This window comes from Lissotriton helveticus, chromosome 5_1, assembly GCF_964261635.1.
Source record: "Lissotriton helveticus chromosome 5_1, aLisHel1.1, whole genome shotgun sequence".
NCBI classification, from domain to species: domain Eukaryota; kingdom Metazoa; phylum Chordata; class Amphibia; order Caudata; family Salamandridae; genus Lissotriton; species Lissotriton helveticus.
The window spans coordinates 1,818,157,884-1,818,180,464 of record NC_136065.1 but is presented as its reverse complement, the minus strand read 5'-3'; the positions used below and the strand labels follow the sequence as shown (position 1 = coordinate 1,818,180,464).

General features: G+C 48.4%; 1 protein-coding gene across 3 annotated transcripts in view; it reads right to left on the bottom strand.

The window, feature by feature from the left end:
- Positions 1-22,581, bottom strand: part of ITGA2B (integrin subunit alpha 2b) — a 298,569-nt gene that overhangs the window by 208,300 nt on the left and 67,688 nt on the right. For all 3 annotated transcript variants that reach the window (XM_078645167.1, XM_078645165.1, XM_078645166.1), the window contains 2 exons: positions 13,041-13,138; positions 4,714-4,879 (listed from right to left, as the gene is read on the bottom strand). In XM_078645167.1, coding sequence (XP_078501293.1) covers positions 4,714-4,879; positions 13,041-13,138 — 264 coding nt within the window. The remainder of the gene's footprint in view (positions 1-4,713; positions 4,880-13,040; positions 13,139-22,581) is intronic.

Here is a 22,581-nt window from a genome sequence, read left to right as displayed (position 1 = left end):
GGGCGCTGGGCAGCGGTCTGACGTCATGATCCCAGGTTGTGTCCAATGAGACCAGTCAGGTTGTTGCTTACAAGTGCGCCATGTGGTACGTCACATTGATTGTGCTGCCGGGGAGCAGGAAGTTTGGAGGCAGGCGCAGCTTTGCCCTGGCTGGTTTGCGGGTGGCACCATAATAAAAAGAATGCAAGAAAGAAACCTCGAGATTCTCACAGAAACAGGGAAAGGTCATAACTCTGAACAGATATCAGCCTATCAGTTCGAGTCTATCAGACGGTGGACTAAATTTCGGAGAGATCAGAGAGCACGTATGTAGGGGGGCTATCTTGACAGCGTGGGAGAGAAGATCTACTCTGCAGCAGTAAAATGGAGGGCCCCAGGGGAAGCGAAGAGGCAGTCTAGTCTTCCCCTGGGGTCGTTCGCGCAGGGAATGGCCAGGCTGAGGGGAAGGGGTGTGGTTTGGGGGGTGGGTATAAGAATGCAGGAGGGGAAGGCGACTTCCTCTTCCTGCATTCTGGCATTGCTGGGTGGGAATAGTTTGCAAAGGGGGTCAGTTTGTCGAGTTTTTGTAAGGCGGTTTAAGCGACTTTAATTAGGAGCTACTCACAGGTTTTGCCGAGGACGCGTTTGCAGGCGTCGGCGGTGCGATGTCATCGGAAACCACTGGTCGGTGGTGAGGTGCGTGGCGCCGTCGGGCTGTTTTCAACTTGTGCTGGTATGTTGGAGGTGTCTGCGGAGGTGGTGCGGGAGGCATTGCGGGTGTTGGGGAGGGTGGGGCTGGAGGACCCGTTGCGGCCGGGTGTTTTAAATCAGCCATGGGTAGGCATGGAGCGGACAGCTTGGGCGGCCTCTGCGGGGGTGTCCGCTGCTATAATCGCCTGCCTGGAGGAGTCGGCTCCGGTAGGGAGAGGCACGTTGGGCAGGGGGCGGGGCGCCAGGAGCCGAGGAGCGCCGCGAGGAGGACGGCGCAAGCGCCTGCCGCTGCGTCCTGTGTTGGCCGCATCGGGGCAATCTGTGGTGGGTGCCGAGGGGGGGTACAGGACGCTCCCCCCGCGAGCGGAAGTGAGGTTTCCACGGCGGTTGTATCGGGAGAGCACGGCAAGAGTATCAGGGCTGTGTCAGCTGGTGGGAGGAAGGGGCCGTTCCTGCGGAAGGGCGGGGACACGGGGGGCAGTTCATGAGGGGGTAGAGCGGAAGGTGGGTAGTGACAGCGAGGAGGCTGCCTGTGTGGAGGGGGGGCCTGGGGGAGGGGGAGGGACCCCAGGATATTTCTGTGGCTTTCCGGTCTAGCACTCCAGTGAGTCAGGGGGCTGGGGGGAGGTGCCCTCGGTTGTTCCCGGAGGAGGTTAGGCATGTGGGGGCAGGTAGTACTGCAGTGGACATACCTTGGAGGACCATGCAGGGTGTAGGGCCCAGGGGCCCTACACTGCCCACCCTTGTTGGGCCGATGGGAGACCATGGACCTGGAATCCAAGATTAGGGAGCAGAGGCGCCTGGTCCAGGAGGCGGATGCCCGGTGGGCAGAACTCGAGGCCATTAGGGCTAGTGCGGCTTGGGATGACACCTACCTCGGGGGAGGAGTTTTGGGCTGAGCAGGCGGACTCGGAGAGAGTTGGTAGGGAACGCAGTGTTCCGGTGGGCGATAGGGGTGCCAGTGGGGGGCAGTTAGGGATGGCCAGGACGGCGGCGAGGCCCAGCAATGCCAGAGCCCGCCCGGGCTGGAGCTGCCTGGGGGGTAGAGGGGTTCCCAGCTGGCAGAGGTCAGCAGAGGGGTGGCAGGTTCGGCGGGGCGCAAGACGGCCTCTGGGCGCCGCCTTGAAGCAGTAGGGGAGTCTACGGCGGCTCTCCCTCCATCGCAGGATCGGGCATCGGCGGTGTGTGTGGAGCGGGCGATGGGGAGTGGTGTGCAGGTGCAGAAGGGTGTGAAAAGAGCGGTTCCTGAGATGGTGTGGAAGCCGGTGGAGGATGAATGGGCGCTGGAGTTGGATTATAGTGTGGAGAGAGAGGAGATGGAAGAAGGGGAAGCGAGAGATGAACAGGACGGGGGAAGGAACAGAGCAACAGCGGGCTTGGTGTCTTGCAGACCCCTCGGAAGAAGAATGGCAAAGCGAAGGTGTCCACAGCAAAACCCAGCTGCTCGGAGTGACGGCCGGGAGTGATGCAGTCGAATTTGACAGGTGAGGGCGATTGGTGGGCTGCTTGGGAGGAGGGCCCGAAGGCAGGCAGAAAGAAGGCTTGCAGGTCGGTGGGAGTGGGGGAGGGGTCTGTGAGGGAGGCATGGGGTATGGGGGCCGGGGGGTCAAGGGCAGGGGCACATGCTGCTGCGTCAGGTAAGAAGGTGGTGACGGCAGGATACAGACGGACAAACTAGGGGGGACGGAAGACAGAGCAGAAGAGAAGGAGGACAAAGACGAAAAGGGGGAGGATAAGCATCAGAAGAAATTACCCTACAAGGGTTTGGCCATGCCCCTTGGGTCCCACTTATCCGAGAAGATCAAGAGTAGGATTTGGAAGCATGAATACGTAGATGTGTTCAAGCTGCTGCACAGGGAAGTGCAGGCACAGGAGGGCTCTAAAGAGGAGGAATGGGAACTGACTAGGCGTCCCAGAGTGCCTGTGACTATGGAAAATTGGACGTCGGCCTTTTTAATATACGCAAGTATTTACTGTGAGAAGCACCTGGATAGGGCGATCCCTCTTTTGAAATACATGGATATTATCAGAAAGGCTCAGTTACAGTTTGGGGTTTTGCGTGGCTGAGTTACGACAAGGAGTTTAGGGCCCAGGTTAGCGTGAAACCTTGGGGGGACATTGCTCAGGAGCTGTGGATGCAGTGCAGGGATGGCATCGACACACTCGTCGGCCTCCACGAACACGGCTAGTGGGTTACCGGTTCCCTATCGGTCCTTTCCGTCGCGGCCCGCCCCGTCTGGGGCGGGAGGAGTGGTCACACCTGCAGGGCACACAGCTCCAACAGCCAAACCAGGGACCAGCACGACCGGTGCCTGCTGGAGTTACAACAAGGGATATTGCTCGCGATACCCTTGTAAGTTTAAGCACAAGTATTCCAAATGCGGTGGCCGGCACGAGGTCACCCAGTGTTTCACATTTGCCACACCTTCGGAACAGTGCCGAACCACAAATGCAAAGGGTAGGGGACAGCCTGGTCAGAAGGGCGCCTACTCCGGTTAAGGTGGAGGCGATGGTCCAGTGGCTCGCGTGTTACCCTGACAGGGAGGCAGCTTTGAAATTAAAGTGGGGTTTCACAGAGGGCTTTAGAGTGGGCTACCAAGGACCGCGGGTCGGAGATGGGCAGACAACCTTAAATCAGCAAAAGAATTGCCTAGGGTGGTGGCGGCCAAGTTGAGGAAGGAGGTGTTGGAGGGTAGAGTGGCAGGTCCATTTGTGGAGTGGCCCCTTGAGCATCTGATCATTTCCCCGTTGGGAGTAGTGCCGAAAGAGGAGGAAGGTGAATTTTGTATGATACATCACCTTTCCTGGCTGGAAGGTCAGTCCATCAATGACTTCATCACGGAGGTAGACTGCCAGGTACTCTATGCGTCGGTGGATGACGCCATTGGCCTCATGCGGATGAGCGGGCCGGGGGCGGAAATGGCACAATGCGATATCAAATCAGCCTTCCGTCTTTTACCGATTCATCCAGCGGATTTTGCTCTGTTAGGCATGCAGTTTGCAGGGGCCATCTATGTGGACAAGGTCTTGCCCATGGGGTGTGCCATTCCCTGTGTGCTTTTTGAAGTTTTCAGCACATTCTTGCAGTGGGCTTTTACTCAGAGTAGCAGACATCGGGACGTGACGCACTACTTGGATGACTTCCTGTTCATCGGTAGAGCGCAATCGGAGGAATGTGGCAAGGCCCTGTCGCATTTCCAGGAGTTAGCACTGCAATTTGGAGTCCCATTGGCGCCAGGAAAAACAGCTGGGCCTAGCTCTTGCTTGACGTTCTTAGGGATTGAGCTGGATTCTGTTCCGTGGAGGGCTCGCCTCCCCCAGGCAAAGGTGGAGGAAATCGGGGCATGTCTGCTGTGGCCCTACCCCAAGCCCTACAGTTATTAGGGCTCGGGGGTAGGGTTGGCCGAGCGTGCCAGTTTAGGACGGGCTGCAGGGTTGGCGGTATTTGGAAGGGGTGGGAGAGTCACTAGCGGGCGCACCCACCTCTCGTGGGGGGAGGAGTGAATGATGGGGGGGCGACTGGTGGCATGAGAGTAGTGCCAGGATGCGAAGAGAGATTGGAGGAAAGGGATAAAAAACTGAATGTGGCGTCGAGTGGAATGGAAGGAGAGGCTGGAGTGGATGAAGATGGTGTTGATGTTGGGGGGGAGATTTATTGTTGTTAATTGTGGTATTCTGGTGTTTATGTTTGTGCAGCCTGGTCCTAATAAAATGGCCCTTTACGCTTAACATCAGTGTGGCCTGATTTATTGCGCGAGAAGCTCCGCTGCAGGGTGAACCGTGAGAAGAAGCTTGTTCTAAAAACAACGGTAAAACATAAATGCGGCAAGTTTCTTTTTTAAATGACATAAATGGTTCCTCATTGCTACACATGCATGCAGTTCTCTTATTGACTCATGCAAGTAAGTTATCTGTGTTAAGTATTGGCGTAAGGAGCTACACTAAAAGTTAAATAAAATATAGCTATTTTTTAAAGTTAATTATGCAGCAACGTGTCACTCCTCATGCATTATTGATACCTACTGTAGCCGGTGCTGGCATAGAAGGCCTCTGTCTTGTCATTACGGCAGGGTGAATATTCGACGAAGGACTTCAGGCCCTCGGTGGCGATGTAGCAGGCTCCGACAGGTGTCCTTCCAGACGCCTTTCCGTTTTCTCGAACGTTCCAGTGCTGATACGGAGCACAGGCCTGGACACCAAAGAGGGAGAAAAAAAATCTTGTCTGCTTAGGTCTGTTGACTGTTATTCCCCAATAACTCAATACGTGCTAATTATCGCACCCGGTAAATAACTGATAGCAAGTGAAAGTCCTGTTTATGGCACCAGGTTATAGATACCCTATCTATAACCTGGTGTCATAAACAGTACTTTCACTTGCTATCAGACTATAACAAGTGCAAGTTTCCATGAAATCTTTTGTTTTGTGAATTCCATTTTCGCATGATAACAGGTGGAAAAAATCATGGTAAAAATCAAGTGAAAATACAACTACTAACTTTCTGTAATTCAAGTAGAGTGAAACCTTTCCCCTTGCACTCCCACGAATGTAGGAAGTGACTCTTCAGCTTGCCTGGCTGGACAAGGATATACTCCTGCCCTTGGCAGGATAAAATATCCAAACATTTTCCAATTTTTTCTGGGTTCAAATAGCCGGTTGTAAACACGAAGGGGCTTTTTTACAAGTCCCTTACACTGCAGATACACCACTTTTTATGGTGTACCAGCGGCAGTGTGCTGCCCCATATTTACAAGGACACATAAAGCTGGTAATAGAACAAACGTGTGGTTAGCATGCATTCGTTCAGCACGCAAGTCGTTACACCAACTTGCATAAGAGAGGTGGTCTTGTTAGAATTGTGTTAGATTTAAAGTCCAACACCTTCCCTACTTTTACGCAGACTGGATGTGGAATAGCAAATGATCCTCTACCAAAGTCCATCGCCCCTCCAAGGCAAGTCGTTATAATGACTTGTGTGCTGAAAGAATGCGTACTAACAGCGCGTTCGTTCCAATGACGTAGTGATGAAGGCATGCGTGCAAAACGCATGCGGGATTCTGTCGCACATTCCTTAAGAGTGGGTCTATTTCACCACAGTGCCCTTTTCTAGATCAGGAGATGCTGCAGAGTTGTATCTGTTCTTGCACTGAGAACTTCTCCAGGATAGTGAGGGCCCAGGTGTAAATTTGGCCTCTCCAGCTGATGCTCCATTGAGTGCCTTTTCTGCATAAAGAGATGCTGCATAGCTATCTGCGTCTGTCAACAACTACTGCATTAAACCCTCCACATAGATATGCAAACGCTGTAGAGCAGAATTTGCTTTCACTAACCTTTCTGTGGTTTCATGCAGCTGTTCTTAGTCAAGGACAGTTCATTGACCTCCTTCCCCACTGGATAAACAAAAAAATCTTTCTTGCTTTAGATATCTTAAAAAAACCAGAAATCCTAATAGTTAATGAGTCCACTGCCTCCCCCAAAAGATCAATGTCCTATAACACACTTACACTGTGTACCACTTACTAGGAATGTGTCAGGGTTTGGTATAGCTTGAGCTCCCATGAAATGTTTTTAGGTGAATTCGTTTTATGAAATTAGCATAATTGATGATAGGGACTGACTATACCCTTTCCAAATATTTTCTTTGATTTACTTAATATCTGTCGATGTGAACTCTTAAGACGCAAGGCTCCCTTCAGAGGGACCCACAAAGTATAGTGACAGGGCCACTGGCAGAAAGTAAAGAGAGCAGACAAGTAGCGGGAGGTAAACAAGGGCAGAGGTTAGCTGGTGAGAAAATGATGAGTGGAAAGTAGAGATTGAGGGATGCAGAACAGAGAACGAGAGATAGAATGGAACTGAGGAAAACCAAGAAAGACAAGGGGCAAAGACGATGGGGGATAAGAAAACGGATGATAAATGCAGTGAGGGGGGCTAGAGAGGAGCTGAAGGAGAAGTGTGAAGTTGTAGAGCGTAAGAATCAAGCTAGAGAGGAAGCAACACAAAAATGAGGGGAAAAAAGGGGAGAGAACTGAATAAAAAGAAGAATGGGGGTGAATGAAAGGAATACGTCAGACAGAGAACAGGAGAGATGAAAGGTAAGAAAAAAATGCAGAGAAAAACAACTTTGTCACTGTGGCAAATGGACTGAGATTGTGAGAGGGACTGGTGTGAGCCAGCACACAGGAGGAAATTGAGAGTGGGAGAGAAATTGGGCAAAGGGGTAATAGAGCTCTTACTTATTCATTAAACTGTTTTAAGTTGAGGCCAGGATTATGGGTGTGCTATGCTTTCAAACAATTTTGCACTACTTTCTAAGCATTTTCTGGTGGGGGCAAAAAGATTCCTGTAAAATGGTTGCTGAAGGTTTCCACATGTTGACCAATGTTTTAAGCAATGTTAATGATCCTGTGTGGTACTATATTTACAATCTTGTATTCATTTTCGATGGGTCAAACGCACACAAATTCCACGTTGAGCAATCTTGACTAGTGTTATTGGTCACACATTTCTTGTTGGATAACCTCTTAACAACGACACTCCCTACCACTTTACTTGCTAAGATACTGCTTTGCTGCCAAGTGTTGTTACTATCTCATTAGAAACATGGCGGCCATGCCCAGGTGTCTTGGTGCTGTCACTGACATACTGCTCAATGCTGATTCTCCTCTGCAGGTAAGAGGATGGTTACTAATGTACATTGAAACCTGGTCACCAATCAAAGGCCTCACATCATGAAGCCTGAGCTGCATTTGTGCAGCGAGTAAACCCCACTTATTTCCCTACCAGGAAATCATTTCTGTTTCCGATAAAGAAAGCGCCCCTTTGTTTTCTGCAGTCACTGTAAAGAAAAGTAGCTCAAATCAGACCCAGCAGGTGCATGCTGTCCAAGCAAGGTTAGATGCCTACAGCACTAGCCGTAGGGTTTCTGACCAGGACCACTGCTGAGTGTGGAAGAGAGGGGGAAGTCTGCTTTTACTGAGAAGGTGGTCCCTCTTCATCACCTGGATGGGAAGCACCATGGAAGCAGCAGCAACTTGCTTTCCTAGTGCGGGGTTCTATGAAATGCAGTTCACAGGCATTAAATAGGAGTTGGGATTTTGGCCGGTTAGCCCCTGGTCTTGTGACTGACTGAGCCTGTGAGCCATGCGTGTTTAGGGAGGGGCGGGCCGGGCCAAGGCAGGGAGGAGGAGTGGTGGGCACTGTAAGTGGACATGTCGGTTTGGCCAGCCGTCTTAGACGGCCAAACAGACAGGCACACTTAGGTTTCTCCAACCCAACTGTGTTCCACAGCCGGGTGGAGAAACGGCACAGACTCCCTGTGCCTGAGCGAGCGTCAGACCAGCCCGCTCAGGGCAATCTCGGCACTGCTCTCATGCTTGGTAATAGCATGAGAGCAGCATCTGGATTGGATGGGGAGTCTGTGATGGTGTCCCACGGACTGCCGGGAGTAGGCGAGCAGAGGAGCACCGATGGGCAAGGGAGCATAAGGTAAGTCTTTTTTGTTACATTTCTTATTAATTCCCCAAGCCACCGCCTACCACTGTATATTAGCAGCCGCTGTTACTGCCTTGTTCTAATTGTGATTGCTTCCACATTCCATTAGAAGATCAGAAATGAACACATTAGTTTGCCCTCCCCTACATAGAGGTGTCTAGCCTGTTCACCCCCGCAGACCACTGTCTGCAAAGTCTAATCATATTCAAGTAATGTTATCTGTCCTACAACACAAAAAAGTTTAATGTTCCAGGACACATTCTTCATATATGAGTAAATTCCCCCCCCCCCCATGATTAATCTCTCATTTCTTACTCTTCAATTAAACTCACTTTCAGAAACCCATCAAATGTTATGAACCCACACCATTGATAACCACCACAATCTAGGAGTGTAACAGAATCTAGTAATGGGGATCAATTAACACTTTTTTCGTCAAAATTAACCATTCACAAATGAAATGTTCCCTTGGTAATTTGTTCACAAAACGGCAAAAGCAGGTACAATAATTGAACTGCATTGCAGACATTTGTAACACACGCAAGAGACCAGAGTTTTGTTGTTTGAGAGACAATAGGATGGGGTGGGGGGTCCTCATAGTGTAAGTTTGAACAGCAGGTGTATTACATATAATGTTACGATTTGAGTATTTTTTAAAGTCACTTGAGGGGGCAATATTGGGTGAATTTGGCAGTCAAGAGAGGTATGGGCCAATCCGCCATATTTATGCATGAAAATAACATTTGTAATGTATAAGGAAATTCGGTTTTATATCTAGATGCTTAATATGGTAAATTTCAGTAATGAGAATAATTGACCTGCTCTGCAGTTGAAATTTTTTTTTTCCCAGTTTAATTTTCAAACAAACGCTACTATTCATTGAGTCTATGGAGCACAAAAAAATCAAATAATATTTAAACACTTTGGACATCAGATATTACTTTCTAAATTGGTGCCAGTAGCTGAGGTACAAGAGGCTTCTTCAAGGTGTGTCTTAACTTTCAAACATCTAAAGTATAAGACCTCTTCGAGATTTCTTAAGATGCGTGGGGTTACAAAGTGGAAGGACGGTTTTCACAGATTTGAGTTGATATCTTTGCTCACACATAACGTGGCATCTTGACACCTCAGGGTGTAAAACATAATCCATGTGATGATGTTGTCTAGCTCCATACCATGTGGATCTCACAACGAGGGAAAGGATGAACCGGTGACTAAGCCTCAAGTTTATATGATCACAGCTGAATAGACATATATGGTGAAGAGCTTAGGATGAGTGCATGCGGAGTTCTGATTTAACTGTGAGGGTCTTGGAGGAAAGAATAACAGTATTCTGTGGCACTGAGGCAGTTGAAAGAGAGCCTGCCCAGGAAAGAAGGATGAAAGATTGTCCTGGTGGCGCCGTCTACAATGGAGAGTGCTGGACATGTACTCTACGGCTGTTGCTTATACTGCAAGGTGGTATTTCCTTCAACATCTTTGGCTTGACTATCTTTCAAATAGCCAGTGATAATAAAATAATGAAAGGTCTTTAGTCAAGCTACTTGAGACAGCTAATGCTTCAGCTCCTTGTTCAAACCTTTGAAAAAAAAAGGAAAACAGAGTTGAATCAAACCAGTCAGTTTCTCTCGTGTGGGCCGTACTTTTTAATAATACAAGTTTGAAGTTCCATTGCCCCTTGAGAATTTTCCAGCACTCCATCCTGTGCTGAATACCCTTGGTCTTGTCTTTAAAGAACAGCATTAGAGGTATGTAAGAAAGAAGAATAACTATCCAAAGGAGGGCTTCCCTGCGCCATCAATAGGGTAGGTGATGCCAAATCACTCCCATATGTATTATTGACTATGAATTCCACCGTAGCATGATCGAGGCATGTAAGCATGTGGTTTAAATATGAAATGGATCACACAAATATGGAGCAAGTCCTTACATTTTGCATGATTTCCATCAAATTTATGTTGAGGTAGTTGGGATAAGGGTGGATCCAATAAACATTGCTGAAGCACTGCCAAGGAATCGCACTAAGTTGCCTTTTCAGTCAGGTGTTGCACTTGGGCAGTCTAAGATGTCACTGCAGCTAGAAGATCTTGTATTTTAGATCCATTTCGTGTGGCAACCTGTTAAATGCAGGGATTTTTGGTGACTCGTGAAGGTCTTCTTAGCAGGTAGAAAAGGCCAGCTGCTTTCCTTTCCCACACCAGACACCAGCTTCGGAAATGTGGATGAAAAGATGAAAGCAACTTGAGAAAACTTCAGTTCCCCAAAAGGAAAAAAACTAGAGATAGCATAAAAACTCTGGGAATCAGGCAAGACGACAGGTAGCAACAGGCAGCAGATAGAAGATCAGCGAAATAAAAAAAGCTTGGAATTGAGGAGAGGATAGGATCAAACTTAAAATCCTAGAAGCAGGTAACCAGCTAACACGCGACATTGTGACGTAATTCCTAAGAAGAAATAGAAAGCACTTTCTTCTATAAAGGTTTGAGTAGGAGAATAGAATTCCAATGGATTTAGGAAGCAGTTTACTGTGACATCCACGACAGCTTCAACAACCAGGCCCCCCCACAGCCTCTGACACCTCATAATCACTGCCCCCAGCCACACCGAACCCCTGCTCTCCTGGACCCACATCCACAACTACGACACCATCATAATCATGAACACCATCCACTCCGGCTCACCATCAGACTCCTGCCCGCACCCCATCCCCGCAAGATCATCACTAACTCCTTCGAGACCGCCACCTTCCCGGAGAGCTGGAAGCACGCCGAGATCAATGCCCTACTCAAGAAACCCAAGGCGGACCCTAAGGACCTCAAGAACTTCCGGTCCATCTCCCTACTCCCGTTCCCGGCAAAAGTCATCGAGAAGATTGTCAACAGGCAACTGACCCGCTTCCTCGAGGAGAACAACATCCTAGAACCGTCCCAATCCGGATTCCACAGCAACCACAGCACCAAAACTGCCCTCATCGCCGCTACCAACGACATCAGGAACCGGCTGGACAACGGAGAAACCGTGGCCCTCGTCCTCCCAGACCTCTTGGCCGCCTTCGACACAGTCTGCCACCACACCCTACGTGCATCTCTCCACAACGCAGTGATCCACAACAAACCTCTGGACTGGACCACCTCCTTCCACACCGGCAGAACCCACAGTGACCGCCTCCCTCCATTCCGATCTAAAGCCACCAAGATCATCTGCGGCGTACCCCAAGGATCATCCTTCAGCCCCACACTCTTCAATGTCTACATGGCACCGCTCGCCCACATAGCCCAATCGCACGACCTCAACATCATCTCATACGCCGACACACAGCTGATCCTCTCCCTCACAAGGGGCCCCTCTACCGCCAAAACCAACCTACACGAAGGCATGAAGGCCGTTGCCATATGGATGAAGAACAGCCACCTGAAACTGAACTCGGACAAGACGGAGGTCCTCATCCTTGGCTCTACCCCCTCTGCCTGGGACGACTCCTGGTGGCCGGCCACACTGGGAGCTGCCCCGACGCCCACCGACCACGCACGCAACCCAGGGTTCATCCTTGACTCATCGCTATCAATGACCCTGCAAGTCAACGCTGTCTCCTCCTCCTGCTTCAACACCCTCGCATGCTCCGCAAGATTTACAGATGGATCCCCACCTGAACCAGAAGGACAATCACCTAGGCCCTCGTCACCAGTAGACTGGAATACGGCAACGCCCTCTACGCGGGAACCTCGGCCAAACTCCAGAAATGACTAAAACGCATACAGAACGCCTCTGCATACCTCATCCTCGACATCCCCCACCACAGCCACATCACATCTCACCTGAGAGACCTGCACTGGCTCCCCGTCAACAAGAGAATCACCTTCAAGTTCCTCACCCACGCTCACAAAGCACTCCACAACGCCGGATCAGCATACCTCAACAAACGACTCACCTCTACATCCCGAACCACCAGCTTCGATCCGCTGACCTCACCACCATCCCCCGCATCTGAAGAGCGACCGCCGGCGGAAGATCATTCTCCCACCTCGCCGTTAAGAAATGGAACACCCTCCCCATCCACCTGCGGCAGACCCAGGACGTTGACCTTCAGGAGACTTCTCAAGACCTGGTTGTTTGAGCAGTAGCAGCACCCCTCCCCCTCTCCCCAGCACCTGAGACCCTCTACAAATGATTGATTGATTGCAGTAATTTCAGAACAGAATAAAAAGGGTATTAATACATTGGATCAGGACTCAGGACGGCTATTCGAATTACACTATGCCAAAAAAAGCTTCACGCGAATCGTGAGTGAATTCAATAACAGGAAAAACCTATTACCAGAGCTGCGTCATGCAACAGACACCATGCGTCAGCTAGCCCAGAAGTTACAAAGGGAAGCCCAGAAAGATGTGGGCACAAAACACTGCTCCATACTCGAACAGTCCACAGTAGGACTGGCTCACCCCTCTGACAAGAAATAGGCAAGTGCCAGGGATGGCGCCTTTTATCGCCCAGGGAGATCTTGGGAAGGGAAGCCGGCTGGAAGAGAAGAAGAGGGGCTTGATGAGAACCATAGCTGAGACAATGCTAGCCAGGGAGCCCATCTCAGCTTCCTCACTGTGGCCCTTGGGGTGGTGGTGTAGTTTTCACCATCCCTCCCAAGAGGCTGCAATACATTTTGCATTTATGATAAGAGGTCCTGTATCTTCTGTTACTGCATGACTGTGGGTACAGAATACATTGTCGGTCTGGTCTTGGACCGCGTGGCAGAGCCTGGTTCCTCCATTTACAGGTCCTGCACTTTACGAGCATGTGCTGGGCACTATTCCATCTGCCGCCTCACCTCCAGATAGCCATATTGCAAACCGTTGCCAATACCTACCACAACCTTATTTTTCCAGGCCTTGACAGAGGCTCCCATCCACTGCTGGGATTTGTAGACTTCCATTGTCATGGAGCTCTGGTTCACCACTCGATCGCCTGCAGGGGACATAAAGCAACTTTAGTGTTTAAGTTATTCATGTAATTCATCTAAGTAATATTAAAGCATGTTATTTACAGCACCTAGAATGGGCAGACGTACATGAGAAGTGCTAAATACAAAATATTATTATTGTGTCATCTGAACTAAGATGCAACGTGCAGTCTTTCAGAGCAGACAAATCATTAGGCCTTTAGCAAAGACGAAAGTCGTACCCAGAACATACCATCACCTCTCAAACACAACCAACGAGTCGGTCCCAACCGAGGTGTCCTGTTGCATTCTCCCTCCCTAGGCCTCAAGCAGGCTCTCGCCCTCCCGAAGTTCCTTACATGATATACAGGCACACTCAACACTGACAGCCCCCTCCAGGACCTGTCCAAGCCACCTCTTGCCTGAGCCCGTAACCCCAAAAAGCATAGTTGCCAGCGACAAATGTCCATCCGCCCAACCACGCCCCCACACCCAGTCACCTTCCCCTGGTTCGTCCATGAGTTCACAGTTTGTTACCTCTTCCTATTTTTCCCACCATCGGACCTACAAGGGGGGCAGCGGGGGAGCCCCCCCCACCTCCACCCGGTGGAAAGCAAGTTCCCTTGAAGCATCATTTGACCCCTTCAGATTGTAAGTTTCTATTCTCACCCGCCTCTAACCATGATTTAGTACTTATGATATGTCTTCCGGTACTACACATGTAACCTTGGTAAATAACAATGTGTAATGATCCTAAAATGTGGAAAACCTAATAAAAAAGTTTAATATAAATAAATGAACACAACCATCAAGAAATCTTGAAATTCCCAATTAAGGAATCGCACAGATTCACATTAACCACTAAATGCTAAAACATAAGCTAGCAGACAACTTTCGCTCATTATTAAAACTGCACGCCGCCTAATAATCACCTTTCCCAAACCCTAACTGAACATCAAATCTGCCCTCTAACCTTGTACTGAACTCTACACCCTAAACATGACATTCTACCCATACATAATCACAACCAAAGTCACAAACATGTCCAGTGCTCAATCAGCCCTAGCCTAAACCACCACTCAAACATTGTTATTGTTATTGACACCTGTAGAGCGCGGCGCTATAATACGTGTGCTGAACTGATCACAGAGGACGTGGAGCAAAGTTGGCAGGAGAGGGCTAAAAGAGTGCTAAGGGCCATGCTCTGGGATAGAGCCATCTCTTTTGCCTTTAGACATTTATTTTATTTTATTTTATTTTATGTTCTTCTTTAGCGCAGGAATCGACCCCATAGGGTATCTCCGCGCTTATGATCTTCCAAGATGCCAGAACAGAATTAAAGTCATAGAGAGCCCTAGATCTTACACAGCCGGAAACAGATGAGTCTTAAGGGATTTCTTGAAGGCATAGATGTTAGTAATTTGTCTTAAGAAAAGGGGCAAGGTGTTCCAGAGAGTGGGCCCCTTATAGGACAGGGCACGACCCCCTTGTCTTGCCTTCTTAATACGAGGGACCTGCAGCAATAATTGGTTGCTAGAGCGCAACGAACGAGTCGGAATATACAGCCGGAATAGTTCAGCCAGATATTTAGGGCCAGATCCATGAAGGCATCTGTGGATTACACAACACACTTTAAACTCAATTCGCTGGTGGATAGGCAACCAGTGGAGTTTATGCAGAAGAGGGCGTGAGGAGGACCTGGGGGGAGCGTCAAGAATTAATCTGGCCGCAGTATTCTGGATCACCTGCAAATGGCTCAATTGTTCCTCGTTGGCAGATAGAAGTAGTCCATTGCAGTAATCCAATCTACTGACGACCAGTGTCTGAACCAGCGTTTTCCTATAGCAGTCATCCAGGAACGGGAACACACGCCTCAGGAGCCCAATGGTCCTGAAACAGGTTCCCGCCACCAGATTCACATGTTCCTTTAGTAGTAACGCCTGGTCGAGCCGTACCCCCAAGTTTTTTACTATCTGCTTAGGGCAAGGAGCAGATCCTAAATCCAGAGGCCACCAATCAGGCGACCACAAGAGGGGGGCTTCTCCAAAAAGCATGACATCCGTCTTGCTCACATTGCATTGTAGGCAATTGGAGGCCATCCAATCAGATACCGCTCTCATACCGGTGGCAAATGCATGTTTAATTGCTGGTGTCAGGGTATGGAAGGGGAACAAAAGCTGAGTATCGTCAGCATACGATACTGGAGTGAACCCATATTCTCTCACAATATCCGCCAAGGGGGCCACATACACATTAAAAAGTGTGGGGCTTAGGCATGAGCCCTGTGGGACCCCCTTAGTGAGCTCCCTAGAGATCGATTGATGGGAGCCCAACCTGACGGTTTGTGATCGGCCCGAGAGAAAGCTCTCAAGCCAGGCCAGAGCCAAACCGCCTATCCCCAGCTTCCGCAGACGACCGAGAAGAATATCATGTGAAACCGTGTCAAAGGCAGCAGACAAATCCAACAGCACCAAGATCATGGAGCCCCCTCTATCCTGTGCCATCCTGATGGTATTGGTCACAGAGAGGAGGGCCAACTCGGTGCTGTGGTTAGGTCTGAACCCAGATTGAGAATGGTCCAGACCGCCCGCTGCCTCGATAAACTTAGACAGATGGGTATTCACATGTTTCTCGGTCATCTTGCTGATATGAGGAAGTAGGGAGATAGGACGGAGGTTGGAAAGGTCTGACCATGGCAGGGCTGCGTTCTTTCGAATAGAGTTCACTACTGCTCTCTTCCATTCACCTGGCACATGACCTTCTCTAAGAGAGAGATTGATCACAGTTTGAATTCCAGGTAGGAACAGATTCCCTAGAGAGCCCACCATCTTTGCTGGCAGAAGATCTAAAGGAGATCCTGTTTTAATTTGACTGGCCAGGGAGGTAGCATCGGGAAAATTAATCTCTGGAAATGTGGTAAGTAGAATATTAGCACGCGCAGATGGCAGAGGTGAGACAGGTAATGTCAGGGAGGAACTGGTGGTATTACTCCCAGCAATCCCTGACTGCTTGATTTTCTCATAGATAAGCTCTATTTTATTCTTGAAGAATAATGATATTTCATCACACAGGGCTTGAGAGAAGTCATCTGGACTCTCGCAGGCCACAGGTTTTACGAAGGACTGTGGGATCTTATAGAGTTCTCGGGAAGAGTTGCCTGCTTCAGCCAATTGTGACGCAAGACAACTCCTCCTGGCCATCTTTAAGTTTTTGTGATAGGAGGCCAGGGCATCAGTATACTCTTTCTTGCTAGCTTCCATGTGTGATTTCCTCCAAGCTTTTTCGATCTTTCTACACTTCTGCTTCTCCCCTCTAAGTTCTTCAGTATACCATATCTCCTGTTTGGATACTGGATGCTGTTTGTGTAGCTTCAGTGGCGCCAATAGATCCACTGCTTCTAGGAGAACTTTATTATACTTGGTTAGGCTGGATTCAACATTATCTATCTCTGTAAAGATGGGCTTCTTCCAGACCCTCTGTAATTCATCTGGTGTTACTTTGTGCCATGATCTCCGCAAAATAGCGGGAAGAAACTTTTGATGTGGTATAACAAAACCACAGAAAAAAAATTCAACCATGTGATGGTCAGACCAGCTCACTTGAGATGTTGACCAATATGTAATTTTAGAGCAATTGGTGAACATTAGGTCCAACGTATGTCCACCAATATGTGTGGGACCCTTATTTTGGATCTCTAACCCTAATATTGTAAGATCTGAGAGTAATAATGCAGTATCAGGGTGACTGGGGAGGTCTGCATGGACATTAAAATCTCCAAGGAGAATAAAATCTTCTTTGGCTTTCAAATATGGAGCCAAAAATTCCACTAGGGAAAGCGAGAAACCCGCACTTGACCCCGGGGGACGGTACACTAACACCCCCTTCCAGTGAGTTCTGGGTGTGGAATTGATCTTGAAGACCATCATTTCCATCATGGGACAGCTTCTTTGTTCTAACAGAGAGATCTTCAAACCGTCTTCTCTATATACTATAGCAATACCTCCCCCGGTTTTTACAGGACGATCTAATTTAAGGACCTTATATCCCTTCGGAACCCCTAGCGTAATGGCAGGAACTGTGTGGGGCTTTAACCAGGTTTCTGTAAGGAAACAAATATCTGGTTTTACAGTATTAACCAAATCCCAAAATTCAAGATGGTGCTTTGGTAGGGAGCGAATGTTTAAAAGAAAACTTTTTAAACTATTCACTGGCGGGGTTTCCTCAATATTAAGGCTAATAAAAGAATCAAGAAGGGATGTTTGAGAACGGGACCTAGTAGGTAACTTGTTTTCCACAGCAATACCATCAGTATCCGGATTAATAAAAGATGCCTGAAAGCAACAATGTAAACATGAGAATGGACCTTCGGGGCATAATAAAGAGCGCACAACACAACCTACCAAGGGTTCTGGCTGCAGATCTTTAAGCGCCTGGGAAGAGTACCGAAAACTATGTCTCATAATTGCATCTGAGTCCTTTGGAATAGAGCCCATGGCCCCTGGCCCCGTCCAGTCGCGGACGGGCGCAGACGGGCTTCTCTTCGGCTTGTCTTAGGCGCGCTCTTAGGCGCACCCCTGCGCGCGATAGCTGCGTGTTCAAAGCTAAAGGAGGGCTAAATAGCCCTTCCGTGGAAAAGCCTAGAGCGCTAACCGCTGCTCTGACCGGAAGTAGGTCTGGCTCTTGCCTGTCCGCCCTCCGCTCAACGACACTACTTGCCGAGTCGGAACTGGGCGGGCAGGCTGGAGTATCGAGCCCAGACTTCCCTATTTTGGAATGGACCCCTGTTGCCCCTAGGAGTGCGGCGTTAGGACCGTGAAGGACCGTGAGGGAAACTAAACAGTGAGTGAGAGCAAAGACAAAGTATAAAATACACAATTTAAAACGTATTTTTAAAAACTGATTTCCTGGCGTCAGGTCAGGTAGACAGACACAATATTACAGGCGTGTCTGACACTCACAAGACAGCTGTGCTGGCGTCAAGAGGGTCGGGGAGACTCTGCCAACGGCCTCCCTACCGGAGTCAGCCGGCAAGTGTCTGCTGTCTAAATAGCCCTTCCGAGGAAAAGCCTAGAGCGCTAACCGCTGCTTTGACCGGAAGTAGGTCTGGCTCTTGCCTGTCTGCCCTCCGCTCAACGACACTAATTGCCGAGTCGGAACGGGGCGGGCAGGCTGGAGTATCGAGCCCAGACTTCCCTATTTTGGAATGGACTCCTGTTGCCCCTAGGAATGCGGCGTTAGGACCGTGAAGGACCGTGAGGGAAACTAAACAGTGAGTGAGAGCAAATACAAAGTATAAAATACACAATTTAAAACGTATTTTTAAAAACTGATTTCCTGGCGTCAGGTCAGGTAGACAGACACGATATTACAGGCATGTCTGACACTCACAAGACAGCTGTGCTGGCGTCAAGCGGGTCGGGGAGACTCTGCCACCGTCCTCCCTACCAAACATTAACCTGTTTCACCTACTATTCTCACTAGGACCTTTTCCAAGTAGCACCCATACTCACCTACCCTCACATAACACCCACTCAAACTTAAAACCACTCCATGCCAAGTATGACGCTGTACCTTGCTTTATTCAAATCCTCATTTAATTCTAACATGTCACTCAATATTATAATCATGTCTCAAACTGGTGACTCCTCCTAACATCCCTGTCAGCCCTAAACCTCACATTCAACATTACATTTCATAAACTCACTTTACTCTACTTACCCAACCAAACAACACATTCTCTCAATCCAGAGCACTCACCAAAGGCTACATGCCTCTCTTTTTAGACCTTCTGAAGCTTGAAAATTCCAATCTAGATCTAAACTTAAGTAAAAAACAACCTCCATTTAAAGTATACAGCCAATGCTCAGCATCACTATAAAAAGGGGCTATTTTTCCCACATGTGGGTGTTGAAAAGCCTGGGTTGGCCTCAACAAGTTAGAGTTATGGACTTTGAAATGAATATGGTGACATGTTGGGCCTAATTTCTAGGCCCTCTTAGTTGTCAGTCCAAAACAAGATGTCTTTAATTTGTTGAACTTAGTTGCAATCTGCATATTATCAGCCAACAGTGGATTAGTTGGGAAGTGTGGTAAATTCATATTATGTAGAAAATGTCATAGCAGCAGACTCACATAACTCTAGAGACCCTGGCCATGATTAGAAATGTTAACTGCATCTTCTTAAGGGACACGGCTAGTCTAGTGACTAGGTCTCCAATGCCTTGTTTAAAAATATTTATACAGTTGATTTTTTTTTTACTTCGCCCTTAATCACCTTGGGGTAATTGCATTCACTTCTATGACTATATTGTCACTCTGGACTTTTCAGTGTATTGTCATGGTTTTATTATCACAACTTATTAACATGTACACAGTACTAAAACTGAGCTGGAGGTGTTTTATTCTTCAGCATTTTTTGGAGTGGTTGTTTCGTGCTTCTAAACCACTATCAGTTCTTCTGGTCCCATCAGTTTAGACCCTGTGCGACCAATGTGTCAGTTCGCATCATAACAACTCTAGTTCTTGCACCTAGTACTCATCACTGGTGGTGATAGTGACAATAACTTCAGTTCTTACTTTCCACTAGTGGCCATTACTGACTGTGATAATAGCTCCAATGTGCAGTGCTTAATTTGAGACGGTGGTTTCTGGCACTTAATTGACAACACTGGCACTTATACCAGTCTAGAGAAAAACCAAAGGTGATGATGGATGGAGCGTTGACAATACAAACACTCACCCCCAGTCAACTGATCTGGGTTTAATCCATCACCGTTCTTTAGCTCACTCCGCCACCCCAGTTCAGACATGGCCATATGCAAATCAGTCTGACCCTGTGCCTCATGGGAACAGTCCAGCCCAAACTGCCAAGCCATGTCTTCCCTGGACCGGAATCAAGCTTCCCAGGACCGGTTTCTGGTATTACAGCCGTCTTCAGCCAGGCTTGCTTGACTCCAGTGGCAAAGTGAGCAAGGGACTCACGTCTGAGCATACCCTGCCAACTTAGGGCGAACAAAGAAAAACCAAAGGTGATGATGGACGGAGCGTTGACAATACAAACACTCACCCCCAGTCAACTGATCTGCGTTTAATCCATCACCGTTCTTTAGCTCACTCCGCCACCCCAGTTCAGACATGGCCATATGCAAATCAGTCTGACCCTGTGCCTCATGGGAAAAGTCCAGCCCGAACTGCCAAGCCATGTCTTCCCTGGACCGGAATCAAGCTTCCCAGGACCGGTTTCTGGCATTACAGCCGTCTTCAGCCAGGCTTGCTTGACTCCAGTGGCAAAGTGAGCAAGGGACTCACGTCGGAGCATACCCTGCCAACTTAGGGCGAACAAAGAAAAACCAAAGGTGATGATGGACGGAGCGTTGACAATACAAACACTCACCCCCAGTCAACTGATCTGCGTTTAATCCATCACCGTTCTTTAGCTCACTCCGCCACCCCAGTTCAGACATGGCCATATGCAAATCAGTCTGACCCTGTGCCTCATGGGAAAAGTCCAGCCCGAACTGCCAAGCCATGTCTTCCCTGGACCGGAATCAAGCTTCCCAGGACCGGTTTCTGGCATTACAGCCATCTTCAGCCGGGCTTGCTTGACTCCAGTGGCAAAGTGAGCAAGGGACTCAAGTCTGAGCATACCCTGCCAACTTAAGGCGAACAAAGAAAAACCAAAGGTGATGATGGACGGAGCGTTGACAATACAAACACTCACCCCCAGTCAACTGATCTGGGTTTAATCCATCACGTTCTTTAGCGCACTCCGCCACCCCAGGTCAGAGATGGCCATATGCAAATCAGTCTGACCCTGTGCCTCATGGGAACAGTCCAGCCCGAACTGCCAAGCCATGTCTTCCCTGGACGGAATCAAGATTCCCAGGACCGGTTTCTGGCATTACAGCCGTCTTCAGCCGGGCTTGCTTGACTTCAGTGGCAAAGTGAGCAAGGGACTCACGTCTGAGCATACCCTGCCAACTTAGGGCGAACAAAGAAAAACCAAGGGTGATGATGGACGGAGCGTTGACAATACAAACACTCACCCCCATGGTGGCACTGTTTGTCTAATGTAGAGATGAGCACAACAGCAGTAGTATGTTAATCCCATATACATTAAAAACAAAAATCCTGCCGCTTAAGCCATTCTTATAGCTTTGGGGGCCTGAAATGGTCTGAATTGTCAAACTTGTAGGAACGTGATGACAAGTAGTTGTGACAAGTAGTTGTGCTGGTACTGTCATTGGCAGCACTGGCAGAGGCGGTTTAAGTTGCAATGCCTCCTGGCACTTATGTTTTAACAAATTAAGAACTGACTTAGTTAAGCAACTAATGCCTATTGCTGGCCCTGGTCTCACGTTCTATTGATACACTGTTAGTTTGACCTTGCTTATCTGTAACTGAGTTCACATCTTCAGTAATTGGTGAGGCGCCTAGATTTGTGCATGAGGCACTGTATTTAAATGCAGAGTCCAATTCACAAAGAATTTGTGAACAGGGCTCTGAATAAACCTACATTTACGGCCCAATGTTAATGTTTGTTATGCCTTCCAGGAACTCATAAAGGAATTCCTGGAAGGCCTAAATAGTAGTACAAAGGTGGATTCTTCCACCATGAAAGTGTAGAAATCTACGCTCGTAAATTCCATTCTAGATGTGGGGAATGTGGGTTCCAAGGAATGGTTTGCCTTAGAAGTTCGCAGACGCCAACAAATAAGTGAGTTTGTGAGCTTTCCAAACTTCCATCTGACTTTTTCCTACCGTTGAAATGGTGGCAGATTTACTCCAGCCAAGGGTGGAAAGGAAAAAGCTCACCCCCACATTTGGTGGGAGTGTACGAGAAGGGCTTTCTCCTTTGGGAAAAATGTCTTCCCCACAGAAAAAAAGTTCTCGCAGGAAGCTCCTATTCCTCCGAGTTCTTTGCTATGGGGAACTCTGCATGAGGGACTAAGACCTCTGGAGTAAGTCACGTGACATTTCCATAAGTGACTGGACTGGTGGAGCTCTACAGGCAGCCTTATGGGTATGTTTGTGAATACTGGAATCAACAAGAGAGGAAGGGAACAATTCAGGAGCACTCCTACTATCCTCAGGACAAATCAGAAAAATCAACAAAGGAGTGTGTCATAGCAAATGAAAGAAGAGCAAGCATGTAGGAAATCACAGTGAAGACCTACTGTGAAGAAAACCCGCTAGGTTTCTACAAAAGCCCTCACTCACCAACCTAGTTGGTGACATGCTTCATCATCGGGCCCCACCAGGAGTGGCCGAATGCCATCCTAGTGTGCTGCGACGCCAGTTTACTGCGGAGCTGGTTATTAGTGATCAGTGAGAAAGTGAATTGTGAGTTTAAAGATTTCTGGATTGTGACAAAAAAATACTTTATTCGTTTTGCCAATCAGACATGAGTAAAATATCTATAGTGTAGGATAAAGAACTAAATTAAAAGTTCTGTTTTATCCCTGGAAGT